General features: G+C 43.4%; 1 protein-coding gene across 6 annotated transcripts in view; it reads left to right on the top strand.

Annotated features, from left to right (window-relative positions):
• CTNND2 (catenin delta 2) overlaps positions 1-23,684 on the top strand; it is a 3,216,642-nt gene that overhangs the window by 3,182,314 nt on the left and 10,644 nt on the right. For all 6 annotated transcript variants that reach the window (XM_078687656.1, XM_078687653.1, XM_078687655.1 and 3 more), the window contains one exon: positions 9,798-9,872. In XM_078687656.1, the coding sequence (XP_078543782.1) occupies positions 9,798-9,872 (75 nt within the window). The remainder of the gene's footprint in view (positions 1-9,797; positions 9,873-23,684) is intronic.

Below are 23,684 nucleotides of genomic sequence, written 5' to 3'. Positions count from 1 at the left end.
TTTGAGAAGAATGAAAATAACCAACCAGAAATAAATAAAAGCAATTCTGAATCTTCCTAGGAAGGCAAGCCTTTCATTAAAATATTAAAAAAGCAAAAATAATGTCTCCATACTTCCTTGGAAGTTGAAGTTGAAGCTTTCTTCTGCCTTTCTTTATTTTGAGTCATATAAATACATATATAATAGTATGGTTCACTTCTATATTACATCCGATATTAGGCAAACCTAAATATTGGCAGTGAACGTTAACAAAGAAATATAATATAAATCTCTTACCTTATAACTGGAGTACTCACTGGTACAGTGTTCAGAGAAATAAGCAAATGCCTCTTTAAACAGCTATAACAGGCAATTATTGCTGGCTTACATAAATGCAAACAGGAATCTGAAAATTACTGCCCATCACTCACCAGCCATTCATCTGCAATATCATTGGTAAAACAGCCTATGTTCACCCCCAAGACCACATCAATGCTAACAATCTCCTTCACAAATAGCAGACTGGCTTCAGATTACGCTGCAGCACAGAATCCGTTACCTTACGTATTATAGACAGTGCCCTCTTGACTCTAGATGCCTCCTGACTCCTGATATTGCTGGACCTCTAGCTGTCTTTGACACAGTCAACTATCACACACTCATTCACACCCAGGAGTCTCGAATGGAATTCACTGGCATTCTTCTTTGTTGGGTTTGCCACTGGTTCTCCTCTTACCTTTCCAACCTCAACCTGTGTGTTTGGATTGTCACGTCCGATCACACACTATCACCTCTGAAGTCCCCCTGTATCTGTCATCTTCAACCTATACATGGAGTTGCTTGGTGCTTTACTCACAGATAACATCAAGATTTACCAATATGCCTATGATACACCGCTCTACTTCAAAGTTTCCTCGGCTTCAGAGATCCAACAGCTCAAACACTGATTGCACAGTATCCAGTCCTGGATTTCCAGTGCCTATTTAAAGCTCACCACAAACAAGACTGAATGTCTGTTATTTGCCAAGAACAGTAAACAAGATACAGTACAAATTTGGCTCAATGACATTGGTGGACTTGAACCCCTGGACACCAACCTCACCCTCAAGGAACACATTGACAACAAAACAAAAAAGGCCCGATACCACCTCTCTCTTTTGAAGAAAGAAAAAACATTTCTTCAAGATAGCAGCTACAGAACTGCTGTTCAAGGACTCGTTCTCTTGCATCTTGATGGTGGCAATGCCCTACTCCATGGCCTCCCAGATCCCACCCTGTCAACGCTCAGGCGCATCCTATGTGCTGCAGCACATCTCATTTAGGCTCTGAATAAATATAATTATGTGACCCCCATTTTTATGGAACCCCATTGCCTCCCCTTGGTGGCCCCCACCATCTTCAAAGCCAGCTGCATCATTTACAAAGCTATCATAACCAGTACCCCTGCTTATCTTTCAGACAAGCTTACCATCTCTGGTGGATCTTGACACACACTTGCCAGGGGGAAACATCCTTTACAACGCAACTTTTACCACGCAGTGCCTTTACGACGCAACGTTTACAACGCAAACCATTACAACGCATTGCGCTGGGGGGCGCTCTAGGATAGGGAATAGGTTTAATTTACTATCCAACACCTTCCCTACTATCCACGGGGACTGGAGTTGGTATAGTAAATTAAACTATTCACTATCCAGCGCCCCAAAGAACTATGCGTTGTAAAGGCATGCGTTGTAAAAACAGCGTTGTAAAGGCATGCGATGTAAAAGCATGCGTTGTAATGTCATACATCCTTGCCAGGACACCACCAGACTCTGGATTAAGAAGTCTAAAAAAGAGAAAAAACAAGATAGCACGCTTTTTCCATCAATACACCCAGGATCTGCGACTACATCCCCGTATCCATCAGGACTGCCCCAACGCTTTAGCCTATGTTTGCGCTCCAGAAATGCCTTATGCTTACATAGATACATACTGTATAGGACGTCATTCTTGTTAAGTAAGCATGCTCTACATCTAAAGTTTGATAAGGAAGCAAAATAATATATGACTTATAACAAAGAGATTAAGGGAGCTATACACATACAATACTTTAAAGAGGTTGGAATTACCAAACACGAGAGGTCTAAAGAGCTCAATGCAAGAAAAGGATCAAAGCATACAAAGTGCATCTGTTAACTGGATGAGAATTAAAAATACAGTCGAGAGAGATGATCAGTATAGCAATTCACATGGGCTTATGACCGTTCTGGCGATTCACCTGATGACCTTTTTGAAAGTGGCACATAGAAACTCCTCAAGGGCTGCCCATGTAGACATAGGATTTTTTAATGAAGCTTTTCTCTTAATTCCTTTTCATACCCGTGCGTTAGACACATTATGCTGAGTAATTTATTTTCTGGAAATCCTCCCAGTTGATAGTAAACAATGTAATTGCAGTTATTAGGGTATGAAATCATTTCGAAGTTAGTCCTACAAATTCATAATTGAAGAATCACCAACCAGACATAATTATTCCATGTTAACAGTAAAGAAGAACCAGTAATTCTAGTAAAGGTTCTCCACGTTTGTCTAACTTTGTGGCTGAATTCTTTATACAGAAACATCTGGATAATAGTTTGCCAACGTGAAACCTGAAGTGCCAAAACATGCAATTTCCTAGACCATGACTACCTACTGGCCATTCATAGCAACCAAATAGATTAAAAAGGACACTGCATAACACCAGCAGAAAGGAACATTCTTGAGTATCTACTCTTTTCACCATTCCAGAAAACCTATTCTTCCTATACAGATTTTTGCATATTTCTTGTGTAGTCTCATCTTTTAATATCTTTGAATTTATGAAGCAGTAATATGATTGAAAAATCTACTTTTGGGCACCCTTACTTGATGGAGAACAACTGAGGGATGATACAATTGTGCAGTATTTCTCCTTCTCAGTTAAATCTACATCAAACTCAAAGTAATTGTGTTATATCATTATTGGCAAGAACCGGGTCTACCAAGATGCTTCTTTTTCTGGATGGGCAAATTTAGCTTCCTTCCAGGTTACTTTTTTTTGCGTATTTCATTGAAATTTGATGTTAAAAATATGTGACAACACACTACTGGCTGAAAGAGTAGTACATGGCCCCACAGACCATCAGGAACTCAGGGGACTATCCCCCAACGTGTCCAGTGCCAGGAGGTGTACCCGCAGACTGGTCCATGAAGGGGGTAGGGCCTCCTAACACGCTCATAGCACGAGCAGCAATCCTGTCCTGCTGGACAAACTAGTGGCAGAGAGAGTGGTTCATGGCCCCCATCGACCATCAGGAACTCGAGGGATTCTTTCCCCCAATGTGCTCTGTGCCAGGAGGCACCCAGCAGTCTGGTCCCTGAAGGGAGTGGGTCTTCCTAACACGCTCATAACGCAAGCGGCAATACCGCTGCCCAGAAAGCCCTGGGCCAAGGGCAGGCCCGTCCTGGGCCCATCAGCAACAGGAAGAGGCAGGGCAGGGCCACCCCCCTTGGTCCTGCTTTTGGCAAAGAGGTCTTTTAATGGTCACAGTGACGGTTTTCTTGGGGTAGCGCATAATGGGCACAGGGAAGGCTGTTGAATTTGCACCTGGAGCTGCCAAAGAGCCCAAGTTGGCCAAGAGACACGCAACTGTGAACTGTGCCTTTAAAGATATCGATAATCAGAGATAGAGGAGGTTGAAGATATTTCAACTAAAGGGGTAAACCGAAGATTACACATTTCTTCAAGGGTAAAGTACACAGACCAAGCCCCTCCAACACTAATCCTTAATCTGTTTCTGTCATAGATTTTTCAGTCAGGACAACCAGCCAAGATGCCTTCCATCAGCGCCTCCTCCAGCCCATAGTCAGTAAGGTGAAACAATTTGCTCCGCGAGCTTACCTGTAGCACTCGTTTTGCTTTTCTGGCCAGTGTCAACAATGCGAACCCTCCACTTCTAAGTAATGATAAGGCTCCTGATACTATGTGCTCGGACTCGGAGGACCTATTAGCGTTGGTCGACACCTTGAGGAATAAACCTGACTTTTTAAAATGTATAGTACAGACTCTAAGCTATAAAGTAAAGAAACTTTTGAAAGTAAAAGGCTGTTCTCCCCAAAGATTTTTGGACTCACAGCCCAGGCACCATGTAAGACTGTCGAGTTGTCAACATGTGGAGAGTAAAAAATGTTCCATTGAAATTGTCATCGCTGTTTAAGAGCAATACACTGTGATTTTTTTCTTAACCTGGTGAATACATTTCGCAAATGGTCAGTCTAGCTATACTGTTCTTTAACACTGCTTGCTTCTGTGACGTTCATAATATGCTGCAAAAAACATTCTATTAAAACGAACGTTATAAATAAAACTGATCATTCTATTTGTATTGCAATTTGCGAATAAAAAGGTACCCTTTGGCCTCTTATATGACTTTATACACTTATTAATGTTCAGTGGCCCTACATTTTATCATCTGTTTATTACACTTTCTTGATTTTGAAATAAGTCTTTTATTTAGCCTCAATTATAAGCTTTGGCATCAACAATATTGGACTTCAGATACTAATGGTTCATACCATCACATGGTTAACACATGGTTAACAGATATTTAAACATGATACCGCAAATGTAACTTTGAGTCATTGTAAAATCTTTCTGGGCTATTGAGTCTCCTTTAACTCTGTGGCTAGAGACAGCAACTGTGAGAAAGACACCATGGTGTTTAAAGGTGCATACCTTTAAGATTAGTCAACCATTGGATTCACCTTTTTGAAAGCATAGAGCAGGCATTTAGACTGCTTCTCATCTACTGGAAAGTGGTCCAAATAGGAAAAGGCAGCCTTTATTTAGCGTTCATCGATCTGAAGACTGCCTTTGATCTGGTGCCCCGGGGCCGCCTATGGGGTGTACTGTCTGAGATGGGGATCCCCTCGTACATTCTATCATTATTAGTAAGGCTTCATGATGGAAATTTTGCCCAGGTCAGGTGGGGTGCTCAAGGGCAGAAGACAAGTAAAATCCCAGTGAATAGGGGTGTCCGCCAGGGATGCGTTCTTGCTCCAACTCTGTTTTCACTTTATGTGAACGGAGTTGTTGAGCACTTGCTGAAAGTACCATCTGACGCACCATCCCTCGCGGGAGAGCGAATCCCAACACTCCTATTCGCGGACGATACCCTTCTCATTTCCAAAACCCCCGTGGGCCTCCAGAACCTCCTGGTTGGTTTCCATTCCTTTTGCATTCAGAGAGGGCTTGTAATCAACACAGAGAAGACCAAGTATTTGGTTCTGAACCCGCCGAAAAAACAGAGCAGGCCACCCGTCCTGAATCATGTATCTCTAGAGAGGGTCACAGAATTTGACTATCTTGGCATACGCATTTCTGACACAATGCAGTGGAATTTACACATACAGAAAATGCTTTTATGCCATAAAAGGGTTGCGGGGGCAATTCTAAAAGAACAGCGCTCCTCATCCACTCGACCCATTGCTACGGTCATTGAAATATATAAGGCCAGAGGAGTAAGTTTGGCCCTTTACGGAGCCGAATTGTGGGGCACAAGTAATATGGATCAGATAACGAGGTCTGAAAACAAGTTTTTTAAAGATCGAATGGTAGTACCGCAGAGTACCCCTATAGTCCCACTTTTACTTGATTTAGGGTGCCACTCGATCTCTGACCTGGCTAAAGTCCGACCATTATTACTATGGGCACGGCTGTGGTGAGTACCCGAGCTGGCAAAATATGCAGAGGGCCTGTCAGAACTTATGTCCATGGAGGGATGGCACAAAATAAAGTGGTTAAAATATGTAAAATCCTTGGTTTATGCTTTGGGCCTAGAGGCAGCTTGGGAAAATCGATCTGCCCCTCTGAAAGCAGTTTTGAAGAAGCTCTATTGGAACTGGCTAACTAGTAAGCGCAATTCTGATCCTAAGCTGGGTAGATTAACTGATGAATTCCTAATAGCCAAGGATGTTGAATTTTGTGAACCTTACCTTGACATTATTCAGAAACCCCTTGATAGGGCTCTGTATTTTAGATCCCGGGTGGGTTCATTGCCAATACGAGAATTGACTGCTCGTTGGAAAGTTCCCTATCAAACATCCCCCTTTTGCCCGTATTGTCCTTCCAGGCCGGAATCAATGGCCCATATTTTCTTTGAATGTCCGGCATACAAATCTTCGAGAAACTGCTGGCTCAAACCATTATGCAGAGAATTGGGCACTAGATCCCATACAGTAGCGCTCCGTATCTTTAAGTCCGACACAAGAGCACTTTATGCATGTGGCCTCGCGAAGTTTTTGAGATGGCCTTGGTTGATTAGAACGAAAAGGTTAAAGGAAATTGTTTAATTTGATATCTTAAACTATGCATATGTAGTAGTTTCTATTACTAGGCATTTTATCTTGATATTATCACTAGGCACTCTATCTCTGATGAAATTTGTGCATTTTATAAGGAAAACTGTAAATTATTTAAAAATGTATTTCTTCTGTGAAGTTTTAAGATGTCGACGTTTTATAATATATGTTTTGCTTTTATGATATGTTATTATCGAAATAAAGCCTTATTCATTCATTCATAATAGACATTTTAAAACAATTCAAAACTTTTTTTTTTTGTAAACTGAACCCAGAAGTGGTTGTATTACCAAACGTTTCACAAGCCATATATGTTTGAAAGGCAATGTTTCATCCACTTGGGGCATTATTGTCAGATGTAACCTTTGCCATCCCTACAGTATCTTCAGTCATGGATGCCTTTGATGGGTTAGTGGCTAACTATATAAATTCTAAAGCAAGTTAAAACTAAATAATAATAGATATTCTGGCAGTGAATTATTCTTGGAACTGTACCAGACACAGAACATTTAAATGAATTGCTGGAAAATTTGCCTTATCAAATGAGTTCTATGTGTAGGAAGCTGGCTCTGAATATATACACCAAAGTGAGGTATAGTGTGCACAGAGTCCAGTGGAACCTCAAAGGTAGACAGAGGTAAAGTTAGATAGCACCTCACTCCTATTTGTGGTAGTGCGATTGAGAAGTAAGGCAGTATCAGAGGACAGTGTTAAGCATTTGTTTGTACCCACTCAATCAGCAAATCATTTCACACACTCAAAGACTGAACTTCAGACCAATTGGTTTGTATTAAAATATTCTTTTAGTTATTTTATTTTCCTAGAACCAAGGAAGCCTGTCTCAGGTTACTTGATAAATACTTTGCAGTAAATATCCAGTTTGAAATGCAATTGTAAATGCGCTTTGAAATGTTTACAGTTTGAATTACTGGTAATGCAATACTGTGAAATGCTGTACATATAATGTGTTTCGATTTTGCAATAAGAATTACAGGTAAGTTACTTTTATGTTACTTTTGAGATTACTTTTTCTACTCAGTGTGATATGCCTAGATATCACACTGGGACATTTCCTAGAGAAACGGTAAGTAAAGTCAGTTTTGCACAAGTGTTATTTTTCAGGTTTCCATACAAATCAACTCCACACTTAGAACATTTTTCAGAGAAAAACAGTCAATAGGTTCCTATGGAGAGAAAATAAGTTAACGGTTACCAGGTAAGTAATCAGTCTTTGGAGTTGAGCTTCTGGGGTTAAAACCAGGGTTCCCCCAGGGTCAAGGATGCACTCTCGTTACACTCTCAGCGGCACTAGGGCGACCAGGTGCCGAGTGCTGAGGCCCATTGTTATCCAATGGGGGATAGGGGGCCTCCGGTTGGTGGCTGCTGGCAAACAGTCCACTGGGTTGTGGGAGCAAAGCTCTTGGACTTTAGCTCAGGGCAAAGGGGGAAACAAAGTAGCACCAAAGGTGCACCCTCAGTGGCACTAGGGCCGCCGGGTGCAGGGTGTTGTTCCGACATCGGGTTGGTTTTAACAGGGAACCTCCGGTTTGCAAAGGCACTGCAGGCTCTGGATGAAGGTCTTTTGGGTGTGACCAACACTTCCAGAGGTCAGTTGGGAAGTTAGGGGTTGGTTAGGCACCGTCGGTTTGGGCACACAAGGCCATGGGGCGTCCGGTGGAAGGGTGCCTTTTGGGGTCGAATCTTCTTGCCAGCTCCTGGTCTCAGTTAGGGTGGATTTAGCTGCTGGTGTCTGCTGGAGGCTTGAGGCAGGTCAGGGGTCATGGGATCTCGGGTCAGGATCGCTGGGGTGACCTCCTCATGGTGTTTTCCCACTCAAGCTCGGGCCGTGGACGGCGGGTGCCGAGTGGGGCGGATCCGCGGTGTCCGGCCAGAGTTTGCAGATTAACAAATCCGGTGTTCTCAGGAGACAGAGTCTTTGTAGTTGAAAGCAGGCAGGCCCTCCGGGGTTTGCAAGGTTGCTGGCTTCAAGACACACAGGGATTTCACAGGAGCAGGTTCGAGGGGAGGCAGGCCAGTAGGGCTGGGGCCAAGTCAGTGGGCGTCTCATGTTAGCTGCTGCATGGCTGTTCGGTCCTACTTCTTCTTCTTGTTGCAGGTTCTTGTCTGAGGAAGCAAGGTTCAGGGGTGCCCGTAAATACCAGATTTAGGGCCATTACAGGTAGGTAAAAGGCAGGGACCAATGGGTCCCTTCCCTGGGTCCGGTACACCCCCTATTATGCAACCCTCCAGTGAGAGGGGGCATGAGCCTGTCCCTGGTTGGCTGAGTCCCCCAATCTGTAAGATGGCAGTGACTGGGAGTTGTGCTTCACCTCGCCGCCCCACTTGAGGGGTGGAGTCGGCAGAGATGGGCACACATCTCTTCCTCACTTGTTTTTCCCGCTGGTTCTCCCGCCCAACGTGGGAGTCAGAACCAGTGGGGACCAGTTGCTGGAAGCAGCAAGTGGCCTGGTGAAGCTCACAAAGGCGGCAAGCCTTTGAAGCTTCCACTTCATGAACCCTGCCCATCCTGGGGGAGGAGGCTTGGCACCTCCTCCCGGAGGTGCTTTGTTTCAGGCCCCCGAGAGCAGCAGGCTCTCCACCCAGGGGTCCAGAAACATGTCTGGAAGCAGCCACTCAGCCTGGACACTAGTGGTAGGATAATTTTCCGGTGGCATCTATAAGATGCCCTCTGTGTGCATTTTTCATTAAATCCCACACTGGCATCAGTGTGGGTTTAATGTGCTGAGAAGTTTGATACCAATCTTCTCAGTTTTCAGTGTAGCCATTATGGTGTTGTGGAGTTTGTAATGACAAACTCCCAGCACCATATACTCTTAATGGCAGCACTGTACTTACAATGTCTAAGAATGGACTTAGACACTGTAAGAGTACAGTGCTCATTCTCCTGTACCCTCACCACTGGTATAGTGCACCCAACTAGAGGGGTGACTGGTCTATGCCTGGGCAGTGGGTTGTGGCACACAGAGGTGTGTGCATGTGGACTCTTCACTTTGTTCTGCACCAAAACATGCAGTGTGTGTGTGTAGAGGTACAGGGCCTCTAAGGGTGGCACAATAAGTGCTGCAGCCCTTTGCGGTCTTCCCTGGTCACAGTGCCCTGGGTACCTTCGGTACCATTTACCAGAGGCTGACCTGTGGCCAGAAATGCCAATTGGGTTAGTTTGGGGGAAAAAACACAGAACCTGGGAACCTGATTGGCAGGGACCCAGGGCACATCAAGTGAAAGTGCATCAGTAGTCTGGCAAAAAGTGGGGGGGGGTTACTGCAACAGAAACCCACTTTCCTACACTATGCTAAAGCTATGGCAGCAGCAAAATGCAATGTATGTAGGGAGATGTCATGATGTAGGAGCAAATGTCCATGAAACCACTTAAAATCGTTAATGCACAGAAGAAAACGAACTGGTTTTTAATTTTCTTCTTAATCTAATCACAGGTGGCAAGTATTCTTATATCTCTTCCGGAAGACAGAAGTAGGATGGGAGTTAATATTCCTGCAACATCTTTAACAGTAAGTAGTGTGTAAAAGGTCTCATAATATTTCATGCAAAAATGCATTAGACTGTATGAAAAGCAATACATGCTATTCAACCAATCAGGGGGTATTATGCGTGCTGCTCATCCATGAGGGTCTTATGGCGCTGGGGGGCAGCAGCTCTGGTCAGTCGAAGAGCCAGGTCTTGTGGGTCTTGCTGAAGGTGTGCAGGGTGGGGGCGCCTCTAATATTGAGCGGAAGCTCGTTCCAGGTATTATTTATTTTATTCTTTAACAGGACATTTAAAAAACTGGTGTGAGTGGGAACTGTATTTGAGTTTCTAATTTGACCCTATGCATTTAACCAGAGTGGAAATTGTCTATTTCTAAGTGTATTTGTCTACCCTAGATAGGTCGGCATACTTTCAGTGAACACAAACAAGTTTTGTTCTAGATAGAGAACTGGGGGGGCATATGTACAAGCCCCTATCGCCACGGGAACGTCATTTTTTGTGACGTTCCCGTTGCGATAGGGGTCTTGCCTTATGTACAAGGCACCCTTTCACGCTGTGTTTAGCGTGAAAGGGGCGTGCAGTGGGTATTGTGGTGGGTGTTCCACTGCAACACCCATTGTATTTGACACTGTCCCCTATGAACAAGGGTGGCGTATATAGTAGGTAATGCCAAAATGAAGACAAGAAAAACTCTGGTCTTAAGTTACTGAAACAAGGAGATATGCATAATTTCTCCTCTTTTTTGCTTTTTCCATGTGTGCTGCCTGGTGCAGCACACATGGAAAAAGCAAAATGCCATGGTTTGTTAATGTACAGGAAGGTGTCCCTGCCTGTACATAAACAAACCTTTTTAAAAAATGCCATTTTGTAACTTTCATGTGTGCTGCATGAAGCAGCACACATGAAAGTTACAAATTGGCATGGCATTTTAGGATTGTTTATGTGCAGGAATGGACATCTTCCTACATATAACCAATCCTCCCCTGCACATAAACACCCTTTCACTCTGGTGCAAGGGTGCCTGCGTTGGTGCTAAGTTGTTAAACCTAGGGCCATTGCAAGGGGAAATGTAAGGCTGCACCATATTCTTGTAAATATGGTGCAGCCTTGCGTTTCCGAAGTAGCGGAGCCTGTAGTTAAGCCCAGGAGGCTAACGACACGCCCCGCCACTTCTATTGTACATATCCCCCTGGGTGTCATGCCAGATGCATCCGTTCATTTTGGACTTCTGAAATGTTATGACTTCTGTTGTGGGGCAAGGCCTGTCACATGTGCTCTCTGGACATTTTTTACTAGTGTAGTGCAAGTCTGTGTCCTGGTAATGTGGAACTGGCAAGACTGCCTATAAAGGACCGAGACTAGCTCTAGATAATTATAAAATATAAATAATTGGCCCATTAAAAGCGACAGTAAATGTGTAGGGCATCTACTGTGTTGTATCTGGCAAAGCTATAGATTTCATAGAAGGACATGTTCCTTCAAAACTAAAGTGAATGCTGTGATTCTACAGGTTTGTTTTCTACCCTGATAACTGTGCTGCACGACACACACCTTACAAAGATAAAAAGAAAGAAAATCTTGATTGATGAAAGCAATTCATACAGAAATCAAATCCCATATTTTACATAAAAAGATCAACTCTGTTTTATTAATTAATGAGTACCACAACAAAAAGACCTAGTCCTATAGGCAATGTTTCTTCTAGACCAGTGAACACATCTGGATTGTCGGGGAAATCATTCCAGATACACCTCTAACTATAGAGATTGTTGCTGTGTCTCAGTCTATTGCCCTGATAAAAAAATAGCCATACTCTGATTACTATATTACACAACAACACAGGACAAACATTCACTAGAGGGACGACAAAAAATTGTGAAATAGCTGGAAGTCACCTCACGGGCGCACCACCAATGGGACCCCTGGTTGGTACTCACCAGGATGGCCCTGTTCTCATCATTGGTGACAACCAGCTTAACGTAAACGTGTCCGACACCCAAAGAAACAGTGAGTGGTGCAGTGTACATACAACTTATATGTGAACAGGACTGACAACATTCAACATATACCACGAAAAATACTGTGCATACAAGATACAAAAAACTTTTATTCGCACTTTTCTTGTTGCAAACAGTACACACATATACATAAAAAAGTGAGTAGCGAATACTACCTATCGACTCGCACTCTACTTACAGCCGACATGTTTCATTGCCTTGGTCTTTATCAGGCAATTTCTTCAGGGCAACCAATGTTAAACTGCCACTGCCAATGCCACTGTGTTTTTTTATGCTGTAAATCAAGAGAGGAAACAGCGTTTCAGAGACCATAATATATTGCCTACTGCTCACCCCCTGAGTATTATATGGTGATGGATAATAGTTACCTAGTTGGCCGGTCTGTCTTTCATACCTTGGAAGAGAAACCTCTTTCAAATATCAAACTACAACTCCCAAAAGGTGAGTATGTTCGTATCTCCCTTCAATCTTTAAATCTAGGGCAAAGGAGAAACGTCCCAGGGACAGCGGTTAAAAATCGGTTAGTCTAATCTCACCACATTCCTCTTGTAGACCCCACCGTGTCTGGACAATTTGCCGCTTTTACCAGTGGAGAATACTCGGTCGGCGTCTTCTCAGCACCGGAACGCCGAGCGAGTGATTCTCCGTTCTATTTACTTCCCGGACATCGACGCTAGTCTGCTCTGATTGGTCGATCCAGTCACGTGACCTGTATTAATTCGGGCAGAAGTTTTTACAATAGTTTATCCCTTCCTTTTTCATATTTGAAAAAACTATTTCTTACCTAAGTGCTTATCCACACTGCGACTACTCGACTATATATTGGAAAGTGAGACTCGCATGTTTTAATCGGGGACGATAGTTTCGGGTGCCATCTTGGAACGGGCTAGCTATAGTGTAAGCTAGTGTTGGTCACCTCAGTACCTACAGAAGTTTCATCGTTCGTTTTCTTAAAAGATGTTTCATCGTTCATTTTCTTAAATGTTCAACCATTAGCCCCTATGAATGGTAGGTAGACTCAGAACCCACTCACAGTATTTCTACTAATCTCACCACTGTATCATCGGAGCACGTCACTTTTAGCGGCCATATTCGAACAGTTAAACTCAGTATTATGAGACCATTGGACCTTCTGCTTATTATTTCGGTGACTTATTTAACGTTATTCTGGGTGCACACTCGGTGGCTACTGGGACCGGTCGGTCTACAAAGCCCCCCCCTTTTTTTTAATCTAATTTCTATTTCAATCATCACTTCACAATATCTCATCACTCATTTTGATGAGTTGTCTCTGATTCATTTTTATGAATTTAGCCTTTTCACTCAAAATTCAGCCCCACCAGTTAGATTGAATTTAGCCTTTTCACTCACAATTCAGCCCCTACAGTTAGCTTGAGAGATGTTCAGTCTATGTTCATACAATACTATCTATTCAGATAAGATGTATATTAATCCAAAGTACAAACCCAGGACTTTAGCATACGAGGCTTCACTTGCTAGAGTCGAATTTATACACTCCATTCTTCATTAGGAGGCCGTACGTTAGGCAAACTAAGCCAAGGAACACCAGGCATGTTTATTCAGCGTAGCTTATTCCATTCAAGGAGTTCATTTAACCCTCTCTGTTCGCTTCGTTCCTGGAAAATCCAGCGTGCTTCTTTGTTCATCAGCCGTCTTTCCATCGATTGTGCCTCCCCTACCACTCTTTCTAAAACCATCCAAGTGAACGAATGTCTATTGCGGTGGCAATGTTGTACCATCTTTGTCGTCAATTTCCCTTGTCGTATAGTACTTAGATGTTCTTGAATGCGGAGTTTAATCTTCCGCGTTGTGAGACCGATGTACTCCAGGCCACATTCACATCTGAGTCTATATACTACATTTGTAGTGTTACAATGACTGAAATGGTTCAGTGTCCATACTTTTCCAGATTGTAACACGACTGTAGTGCTTTTGTTTGTAAGGTGACAGACCGAACAATTCCCACAGGGGAAGTGCCCGTTTGGTACAGTGGAGGTTTCTGCTTCTGTTTTCTCCAGCATTCTGGTGTGGACCAATTTATCTTTGAGATTGTTGGCCCTCCGAAAAGCAAAGCGGGGTGGGGGCATTTTATAGTCTGATGTGGATAGGATGGACCAATGCTTTCTAATCACTTGGCGAATTCTTGTTGCCAGGGGGTCATAAGTCATGACCACAGGTAAACACTCTGTTTTTTCTTTTCTCTGGGATTCCAACAAGGCTGCACGAGGAGTACTTAAGGCCCTTTTGTTCGCCTGTCGGATGACTTTGCGTGGATATTCACGGTCTTTTAACCTTCCACTCAAGACTTCTGCTTGTTCTCTGTAGACTTCAGTTGAGGAACAGTTCCGTCTATATCGCATAAATTGTCCTACTGGAAGGTTGTCCCTGAGGGCCCTAGGGTGGTATGATTGGTAAGATAGTAGTGAGTTTCTATCAGTTGGTTTCTGATGTACACTCGTGGCAAACCTTCCTTCACAAGCTTCAATATCTAGATCCAGATAGACAGCGTTTGTGTGATGATATTTCCACGTAAACCGTAGGCTCCTATACTGTGTATTTAACCAATTAAGAAAACACAGGAGGGCGTCTTCCTCTTCAGACCAAATGAGGAGCACGTCGTCGATATAGCGCCTCCGCAGGCGTATATGATCCTTAAAGGGGTTTTCCTCGGACTCGACGACGTGCTCCTCAAACTGTCCAACATAGATGCATGCCACGCTCTGCGCCATCGTGGCACCCATCGACGTCCCCGTCACTTGGAGAAAAAGCTCGTTTTTGTAACAACAAAAAGTTTCTTGTTAGCGCCAATTCGACGCATTGTAGGACGAAGCTTTGAGGGGCATCGTAGAACCATTCTTGTTTTCTAAGTGCTCTTGCAATTGCCATGAGTGCAGCTTCTTGGGGGATACAAGAGTAGAGGGATTCGATGTCGATGGTCACAATATATTCGGTGCCAGGGTCAAAGACCATAGAGTCCAGGGCATTGAGGATGTCTGTGGTGTCCTTCACAAAAGATTTTTGGGTTAACACCGACTCGCGGAGGTAATAATCCGCGAATTGAGACAAAGGTTCCAGTATAGACTGGATACCAGACACAATAGGCCTGCCAGGGGGGGGCCTGGCAGGCTTATGTATCTTCGGTAGGGTATAGAAGGCAGGAGTCCTAGGGGTGGTGTTGATCAGGAACTCTGCCTCCTTCGTGCTAATCCATTTCTTCTCTTTCGCAGTCCCGACAAGAGATACAATTATCTCCTTCAATTCTGGGGTAGGATCTCTAGCCAAAGGTTGGTAATTGGTTCTCACATCTAATAGTTTTCGTACCTCGACTTCGTAATCAGATGTATTTAAGATCACGATTGCACCGCCCTTATCGGCGTTCTTTATGACTATTTTGTCGTTGTTCTGGAGGGACATGACCGCATCCAAATTCTCTTTCGTCATGTTTTTAAACCCCATTGCTTTGTTCTTATTTTCTATTTCCCCTATCTCGTCTAGGACCTTAGCCTCAAAAACTGCGACTTCGGGGCCCATTGTTGCATTCGGGGGACAGAAAGTAGACGGTTTTCTTAAATTGGAATAGAAACCCTTAGTTTCTTCAAACGGTTGTTTCATGAAGAATTTCTTTAATTTGATTCTGCGCATTGTTTCGTGGAACTCTGTTCGACATTTAAAAGCATCATGATTAGGGGTAGGCACGAAGCCTAATCCCTTATTTAACACCTTCTCTTCTTCAGGTGTCAGAAGATGATCTGATAAATTAACAACAATGCTCTTCATATTGGTTTCTTCCCTCTGCTCCGCGTCATCCGAGGGGAGGAAGTTTGCCATTGTGGTTGCGGTCGATTGCCCCGTCCTCTGCCTCTTCCTTGTTGCTGTGGTTGGAACCCCGGGCCTTTGTTCGATGCTTGACCCTGCTCTAAAAAATTCCTCAAGAGAGTGTTCAAATCGGTGGTAGAGGATTCAGATTGATTAAATCTCACTCTGTTAGTGCTAGCGCCTGGTTCAGGTTCTTCTTCACTGGATGTATTTGCGAAGGACCAATTTGTAGGTGTACTTTTTTGCTGTGGGAACCTGGCACCTCGCCCTCTTCTGTTGGCCCCAGTTTGTTGTTGTTGGTCTTGAGCTGGCTGGTAATACGCGTCGTCAATATAGGGAAAAGCCCACTCGTGCGTATAGCGTTGGAGATTACGTTGTAGTCCTCTGATTTTCTGTGTCACCATGTATTGTTTATACTCCTCAAGGTCAGCTTTGATTTTCTCTAGATGTTCCTTGGCATCAGTAAAACTATTATCACGGTTAATAGTTTCTTCTAATTCGACAATTTCTTTTAATACCTCTTCGCTTAGTCTCTGGGCTGTACTGATTATAAGAATCAACCAATCCCTGGTGCATTTATTTGCGATATAACTCCAATCGCATCGGAATTGTTTATCGTCTAAAAAAATGCGTGGTTCGATTCTTACTATTAGACTAGCAGGAGACGCTCCGGCTTGATAATATTCTGACATCAACGCCCCATGTAAGGCAATTCTGATGTGTTTCTTTTTTAAATTACTTAGTTTCTCCCATTCTTCCCTCACTTTATTATTCCTAGTTAGGGGGTTATCATCAAATAGGGAGGGGCCTGCTAGAATCGCTGCAATTTGCGCGTCTGTAAAAGCTAGGCAATTCTTATCCATCACAAAATACTCTGTTGGTCTAGTCAAAATCTCGCAGTTTCAATGATGTACCAGCACTGTTAAAAATCGGAGCAAACACAATTCGCTATTGTAAGACAAAGACTATCACGGCTAGTCCGCCGTACACAATGCATCCAAAAAATGGGAGTCAAGAGGGAAATACAGGGCTAGGTCGCCCTCCACTCAATTCAAGTACCACAACAAAAAGACCTAGTCCTATAGGCAATGTTTCTTCTAGACCAGTGAACACATCTGGATTGTCGGGGAAATCATTCCAGATACACCTCTAACTATAGAGATTGTTGCTGTGTCTCAGTCTATTGCCCTGATAAAAAAATAGCCATACTCTGATTACTATATTACACAACAACACAGGACAAATATTCACTAGAGGGACGACAAAAAATTGTGAAATAGCTGGAAGTCACCTCACGGGCGCACCACCAATGGGACCCCTGGTTGGTACTCACCAGGATGGCCCTGTTATCATTGGTGACAACCAGCTTAGCGTAAACGTGTCCGACACCCAAAGAAACAGTGAGTGGTGCAGTGTACATACAACTTATATGTGAACAGGACTGACAACATTCAACATATACCACGAAAAATACTGTGCATACAAGATACAAAAAACTTTTATTCGCACTTTTCTTGTTGCAAACAGTACACACATATACATAAAAAAGTGAGTAGCGAATACTACCTATCGACTCGCACTCTACTTACAGCCGACATGTTTCATTGCCTTGGTCTTTATCAGGCAATTTCTTCAGGGCAACCAATGTTAAACTGCCACTGCCAATGCCACTGTGTTTTTTTATGCTGTAAATCAAGAGAGGAAACTGCGTTTCAGAGACCATAATATATTGCCTACTGCTCACCCCCTGAGTATTATATGGTGATGGATAATAGTTACCTAGTTAGCCGGTCTGTCTTTCATACCTTGGAAGAGAAACCTCTTTCAAATATCAAACTACAACTCCCAAAAGGTGAGTATGTTCGTAACTCCCTTCAATCTTTAAATCTAGGGCAAAGGAGAAACCTCCCAGGGACAGCGGTTAAAAATCGGTTAGTCTAATCTCACCACATTCCTCTTGTAGACCCCACCGTGTCTGGACAATTTGCCGCTTTTACCAGTGGAGAATACTCGGTCGGCGTCTTCTCAGCACCGGAACGCCGAGCGAGTGATTCTCCGTTCTATTTACTTCCCGGACATCGACGCTAGTCTGCTCTGATTGGTCGATCCAGTCACATGACCTGTATTAATTCGGGCAGAAGTTTTTACAATAGTTTATCCCTTCCTTTTTCATATTTGGAAAAACTATTTCTTACCTAAGTGCTTATCCACACTGCGACTACTCGACTATATATTGGAAAGTGAGACTCGCATGTTTTAGTCGGGGACGATAGTTTCGGGTGCCATCTTGGAACGGGCTAGCTATAGTGTAAGCTAGTGTTGGTCACCTCAGTACCTACAGAAGTTTCATCGTTCATTTTCTTAAAAGATGTTTCATCGTTCATTTTCTTAAATGTTCAACCATTAGCCCCTATGAATGGTAGGTAGACTCAGAACCCACTCACAGTATTTCTACTAATCTCACCACTGTATCATCGGAGCACGTCACTTTTAGCGGCCATATTCGAACAGTTAAACTTAGTATTATGAGACCATTGGACCTTCTGCTTATTATTTCGGTGACTTATTTAACGTTATTCTGGGTGCACACTCGGTGGCTACTGGGACCGGTCGGTCTACAAAGCCCCCCCCCCCTTTTTTTTTTTTTTTATCTAATTTCTATTTCAATCATCACTTCACAATATCTCATCACTCATTTTGATGAGTTGTCTCTGATTCATTTTTATGAATTTAGCCTTTTCACTCAAAATTCAGCCCCACCAGTTAGATTGAATTTAGCCTTTTCACTCACAATTCAGCCCCTACAGTTAGCTTGAGAGATGTTCAGTCTATGTTCATACAATACTATCTATTCAGATAAGATGTATATTAATCCAAAGTACAAACCCAGGACTTTAGCATACGAGGCTTCACTTGCTAGAGTCGAATTTATACACTCCATTCTTCATTAGGAGGCCGTACGTTAGGCAAACTAAGCCAAGGAACACCATGCATGTTTATTCAGCGTAGCTTATTCCATTCAAGGAGTTCATTTAACCCTCTCTGTTCGCTTCGTTCCTGGAAAATCCAGCGTGCTTCTTTGTTCATCAGCCGTCTTTCCATCGATTGTGCCTCCCCTACCACTCTTTCTAAAACCATCCAAGTGAACGAATGTCTATTGCGGTGGCAATGTTGTACCAGCTTTGTCGTCAATTTCCCTTGTCGTATAGTACTTAGATGTTCTTGAATGCGGAGTTTAATCTTCCGCGTTGTGAGACCGATGTACTCCAGGCCACATTCACATCTGAGTCTATATACTACATTTGTAGTGTTACAAGTACTGAAATGGTTCAGTGTCCATACTTTTCCAGATTGTAACACGACTGTAGTGCTTTTGTTTGTAAGGTGACAGACCGAACAATTCCCACAGGGGAAGTGCCCGTTTGGTACAGTGGAGGTTTCTGCTTCTGTTTTCTCCAGCATTCTGGTGTGGACCAATTTATCTTTGAGATTGTTGGCCCTCCGAAAGGCAAAGCGGGGTGGGGGCATTTTATAGTCTGATGTGGATAGGATGGACCAATGCTTTCTAATCACTTGGCGAATTCTTGTTGCCAGGGGGTCATAAGTCATGACCACAGGTAAACACTCTGTTTTTTCTTTTCTCTGGGATTCCAACAAGGCTGCACGAGGAGTACTTAAGGCCCTTTTGTTCGCCTGTCGGATGACTTTGCGTGGATATTCACGGTCTTTTAACCTTCCACTCAAGACTTCTGCTTGTTCTCTGTAGACTTCAGTTGAGGAACAGTTCCGTCTATATCGCATAAATTGTCCTACTGGAAGGTTGTCCCTGAGGGCCCTAGGGTGGTATGATTGGTAAGATAGTAGTGAGTTTCTATCAGTTGGTTTCTGATGTACACTCGTGGCAAACCTTCCTTCACAAGCTTCAATATCTTGAAATACCATTTTTTTATCAGGGCAATAGACTGAGACACAGCAACAATCTCTATAGTTAGAGGTGTATCTGGAATGATTTCCCCGACAATCCAGATGTGTTCACTGGTCTAGAAGAAACATTGCCTATAGGACTAGGTCTTTTTGTTGTGGTACTTGAATTGAGTGGACGGCGACCTAGCCCTGTATTTCCCTCTTGACTCCCATTTTTTGGAATTATTAATTAATGAGACATTCACACTTGTGACTTGAGGGTTCACACCTCTTTGAAAAGCAAAACAACCAGGCCTAAACCAACTGCCAGCCCAAAGCTTTAGAGGAAGCATGCACAATAAAGAGGAGATGGAGAAACATTTGCAGTCCTGAACATTGGAAAACACATGGTAATGCCCACACGGAGGGCTTCTCAAGAACAGGTCTCTCTCAAACTATGGGGCATATTTATGAGTCAATGGCCCAGCGTGGTGCTGCGGCAAATTTGGCAGCACTGCGCTGCTTCATAAAATTTTGAAGCAACACCCTGCGCCATTTCAAAAACGCAGTAATGCACCCTATTTACAACTATATGGCGCACCCCTGTGTTTTTCTTTGCGCTGAGCTAAAAATAGCTGCCTAGCGCTAACAAAGACACCCTTGCACCATAGAAGTAGCAAATCGCCATTCTCTAATCATTGTTTTTGTGCAGAAACGGAAACCTTCCTGCACAAAAACAATAATTAATGGTGTTTTGTTCTTTCTATGTGTGCTGCAGAATGCAGCACACATAGAAAAGGCAAAAATTAGGAGAAATAAAAGTATTTCTCCTTGTTGTGCCAATCTATTGCCTGCCTTTTCAGGGCGTTTGTTTTTGGCGCTGCCTCAAATTTACAGATCCTTGTAAATCTGTGTCAAAAAGCAATGTGTTTTGCTGTGGATTGCCCACAGCAACACCCATTGCACGCCCCTTTTTATTGCTGAAAACTGCATGCGTGAAAGGGTACCATATTTACAAAGTGGGGTTAAGCCACACTAGCCACGCAAAATGGCTTAACGCAATTTTGTAAATAAGGTGTAGGGCAGGGCACCATCGGACCATTTGAACAAGTGACGATCTGGTGGCGCAATCCCTTTGTAAATATGCCCCTATATCTTTGCTTCTCCCTGGGACACGTTGGGAAAGTGTCAGGAGAAGGTTCTGGAAGGATTTTGAAGTGACTCAGGCTTAACTGGTTGGGGGTAGGTTTAGTTGGAAGTTGGAGTAAAGCTCCTTAGCTGAAATGTAACTCTAAGCCAGGTTGAGTTCCCCTGTTCAAAGTTCTGTGGTGATTTTAGTTCCACCAGGCCCTCTGTCAAAGCAGACATCAGACAGATTGTGCAGTGCAACTTTACTTAAATCATGGAAGATGGCTAGTTTCTTGGGTCTATACGTCCTTTCTTGAGATAGTGTCTGATAGTCTCCCTTTACTACATGAAATAGTCAATTCCAAGGGAAAGAATGGTAGTAGTGAATATGTCCATACGGTATTGAGGAATATTCGTTACAATTATACACAGTTTAATTATTTACACAATACATACCTTACACACCACAGATTGAATGTGAAGCTGCACTCTGCAGTTTTGAACAGTCCTCAATGCGGTCCTGTGGATGCTGTTGTGTCCTGCAAGACACGTGCTAGTGTCTCAACAGGCACAGAATCATTAGCCACTCCCCTATGGGAGTGGGCACCCTTGCACCCCCACATGCATCTCTCACAGACGTCACAAGTGACGTGAGCCTGTTAATAAAAGGGCCCGAGTGCACATGCTCGAGGCCAGATGAACAACCATAGCCACCGTGTCTGTGCCCATCCTTACGCAGCATGTGGGCCTAAGGCCCAATATACAACAGATGCAGTCTTTGCCCACCTGATGTTGGACTGCCCGGTTTTGGCCTGCTGCTGGACCCAAGTAATTAAAGATTTGGACCACACCTTGGGTAAAAGGGAATTTATTGAAGTGGAAGCGTGTCTGCTTGGAGTATGCACTAGGCACATGGAGAAGAAGTCAGGTAATTAGTTCCTAGACTTGGCCCTGGTTCTTGCTTGCAGAGACATTGCAATGCACAGGTTATCCCTGAGGGTCTGCCCCCTACAGGTGGAGGCTAAGAAGTCAAAACATTGACCATAGTGGAAGGGGCTGCACTGCTCTCTGAAGAGTGCTGCATTGTGAGATGAAAACCACGGGATGACCTGTGGTCGGATGTGGCGGCAGCCTTTTTTGCTCCTGAAACTCAGGCACCGGATAAATTACTTGAGGCAGATATCTGAGTGAGCCATCCCCCACACTTGTTTCTCTTCGTAACACAACATCTTGGAAGATATTTCTAGTATGGTGCTGGCAAGGAGGATGGGTGGACTAATATGCAAGGCTTCAGTAGCCTTTTTATGACTGGGTTGGGCCCTCTTGAGGCAAACATTTGCCAGGTGATCGTTGAGATAGGGCATTGCTTAATTCTGGTTTTGGTTTGATATACCGAATATAATTTGTATGTTTGCTACATCGACATCGACCTGAAGATGATGAATAAGTTGTATGTTAGCTCTTGTACAATGCACAGTATTGTCTGTGATGCTTGAAACGGTTAATATAACATATATGTTTTTTAACTTTACATAATAGACTCACACTTTCAGGTTTGATAGTCTGTTTGCTTTCAGGCTTGATAGCCACGATGCACTATGGCTTTTTGAGTCCCCTCCACAATCATGAGATACGTTCTATTCATTCTTTGCAGTCAAATTGTGTATGTTGAACCAAGCTATCTTCTGGTGCCCAGTTGTCCTGCAATGTTTACTCTGTAGAGAACAATAGTTTCTTAATCTTCTGTTACAATACAGTTGTAGAGAGTGAGGGCCTTTTAGGCACTGGATTAGGTTCATCTACCAACGGTGAGCTGGTTTTGGTATTAAAAACTCAATTTGGAAGCTGCTTGAAGAATCACTGTCTGCCCACTGTGAATCATGGGAAGAACTGTCCTATCTTTGTCCTATAAGCATATGGGACCTAATACGCAGGTCTTTGTGGATCCACCCTGCTCGGAACAAGTGTCTGTCAGTTAGGGGTAACTTACTGTGCAGTCCGTGAATTTCAGGAGGTTTGAGGCTAGTAGTGGCTGCTGACCAGTTTCCAGCATCCTAGTTAAAAATGTATTGCTTACGGGACAATGGTATATATCTGCACCACTTGTAGAGAGGCCCCGATAACTTCTTTCGAGAGGGCTGGAACCAATGAGATCAGTACAGAAGAGATCAGTAAACAAAAAGCACCCTCCTGCACAAAAACAATCTCCCCATGACGCAGGCATTCTTGCACCATGGTGCAAGGGTGCCTGCGCCGGTGCATGGCAGCAGTTTTTGCCCCAGCGCAGGGGGAAGCACAGGGATTGTTGTAAATATGTTGCAACCCTGTGCTTCGAAACTAATGCAGCGCAGCAAAATGACTTGCAGCACCGCGCTGTTAGTTTCTTGTAGACCTGCCTCCAAGATTTTTTGAGCATGTGAAGCTTTTCCTCCCATGGTTATGGAAACAGAGGTGAAGTGCTCTACCTCACAGGGAGGCTAAGTTAGATGTATATTTTTTAGTTATTGATATATTCTGGTTTTCGTACAGCGCTCTGATGCATAAGGGCCATGCCAGCACTATATAAAATCACAGAAATAAATATAGAAACATACAATGTCCTATACGTCTGTTAGAAGTATCATTTCTGTACTAATGAAGTTAAAAACTTGCTTTTATATAAAAGACAGTATTTATATGAACACACAGTATACTGCGGCACCCCACAAATAATACACAGTCTTCTCAAGGCAGGCCCACTAGAGTTCCCCAGGTCAGTTTCTCAGGTGCCACCGCCCCCTCTAAGGTCAGGTATTATTCCCCAGTTATCAACAACAAAAATGACCAGGCTCCTGAGACTATAGAAATCTTATTCTATTGTATTTCTATTTGTAGTCCACGTGAAACCTTGTAGTCTTCTACATAACCCTCACTCAACTTAAGTTTGTAAACAGTTTCAGTATATTAAAT

This window comes from Lissotriton helveticus, chromosome 4_1, assembly GCF_964261635.1.
Source record: "Lissotriton helveticus chromosome 4_1, aLisHel1.1, whole genome shotgun sequence".
Classification (NCBI taxonomy): Eukaryota; Metazoa; Chordata; class Amphibia; order Caudata; family Salamandridae; genus Lissotriton; species Lissotriton helveticus.
This window is presented reverse-complemented; position numbering and strand designations above follow the sequence as displayed.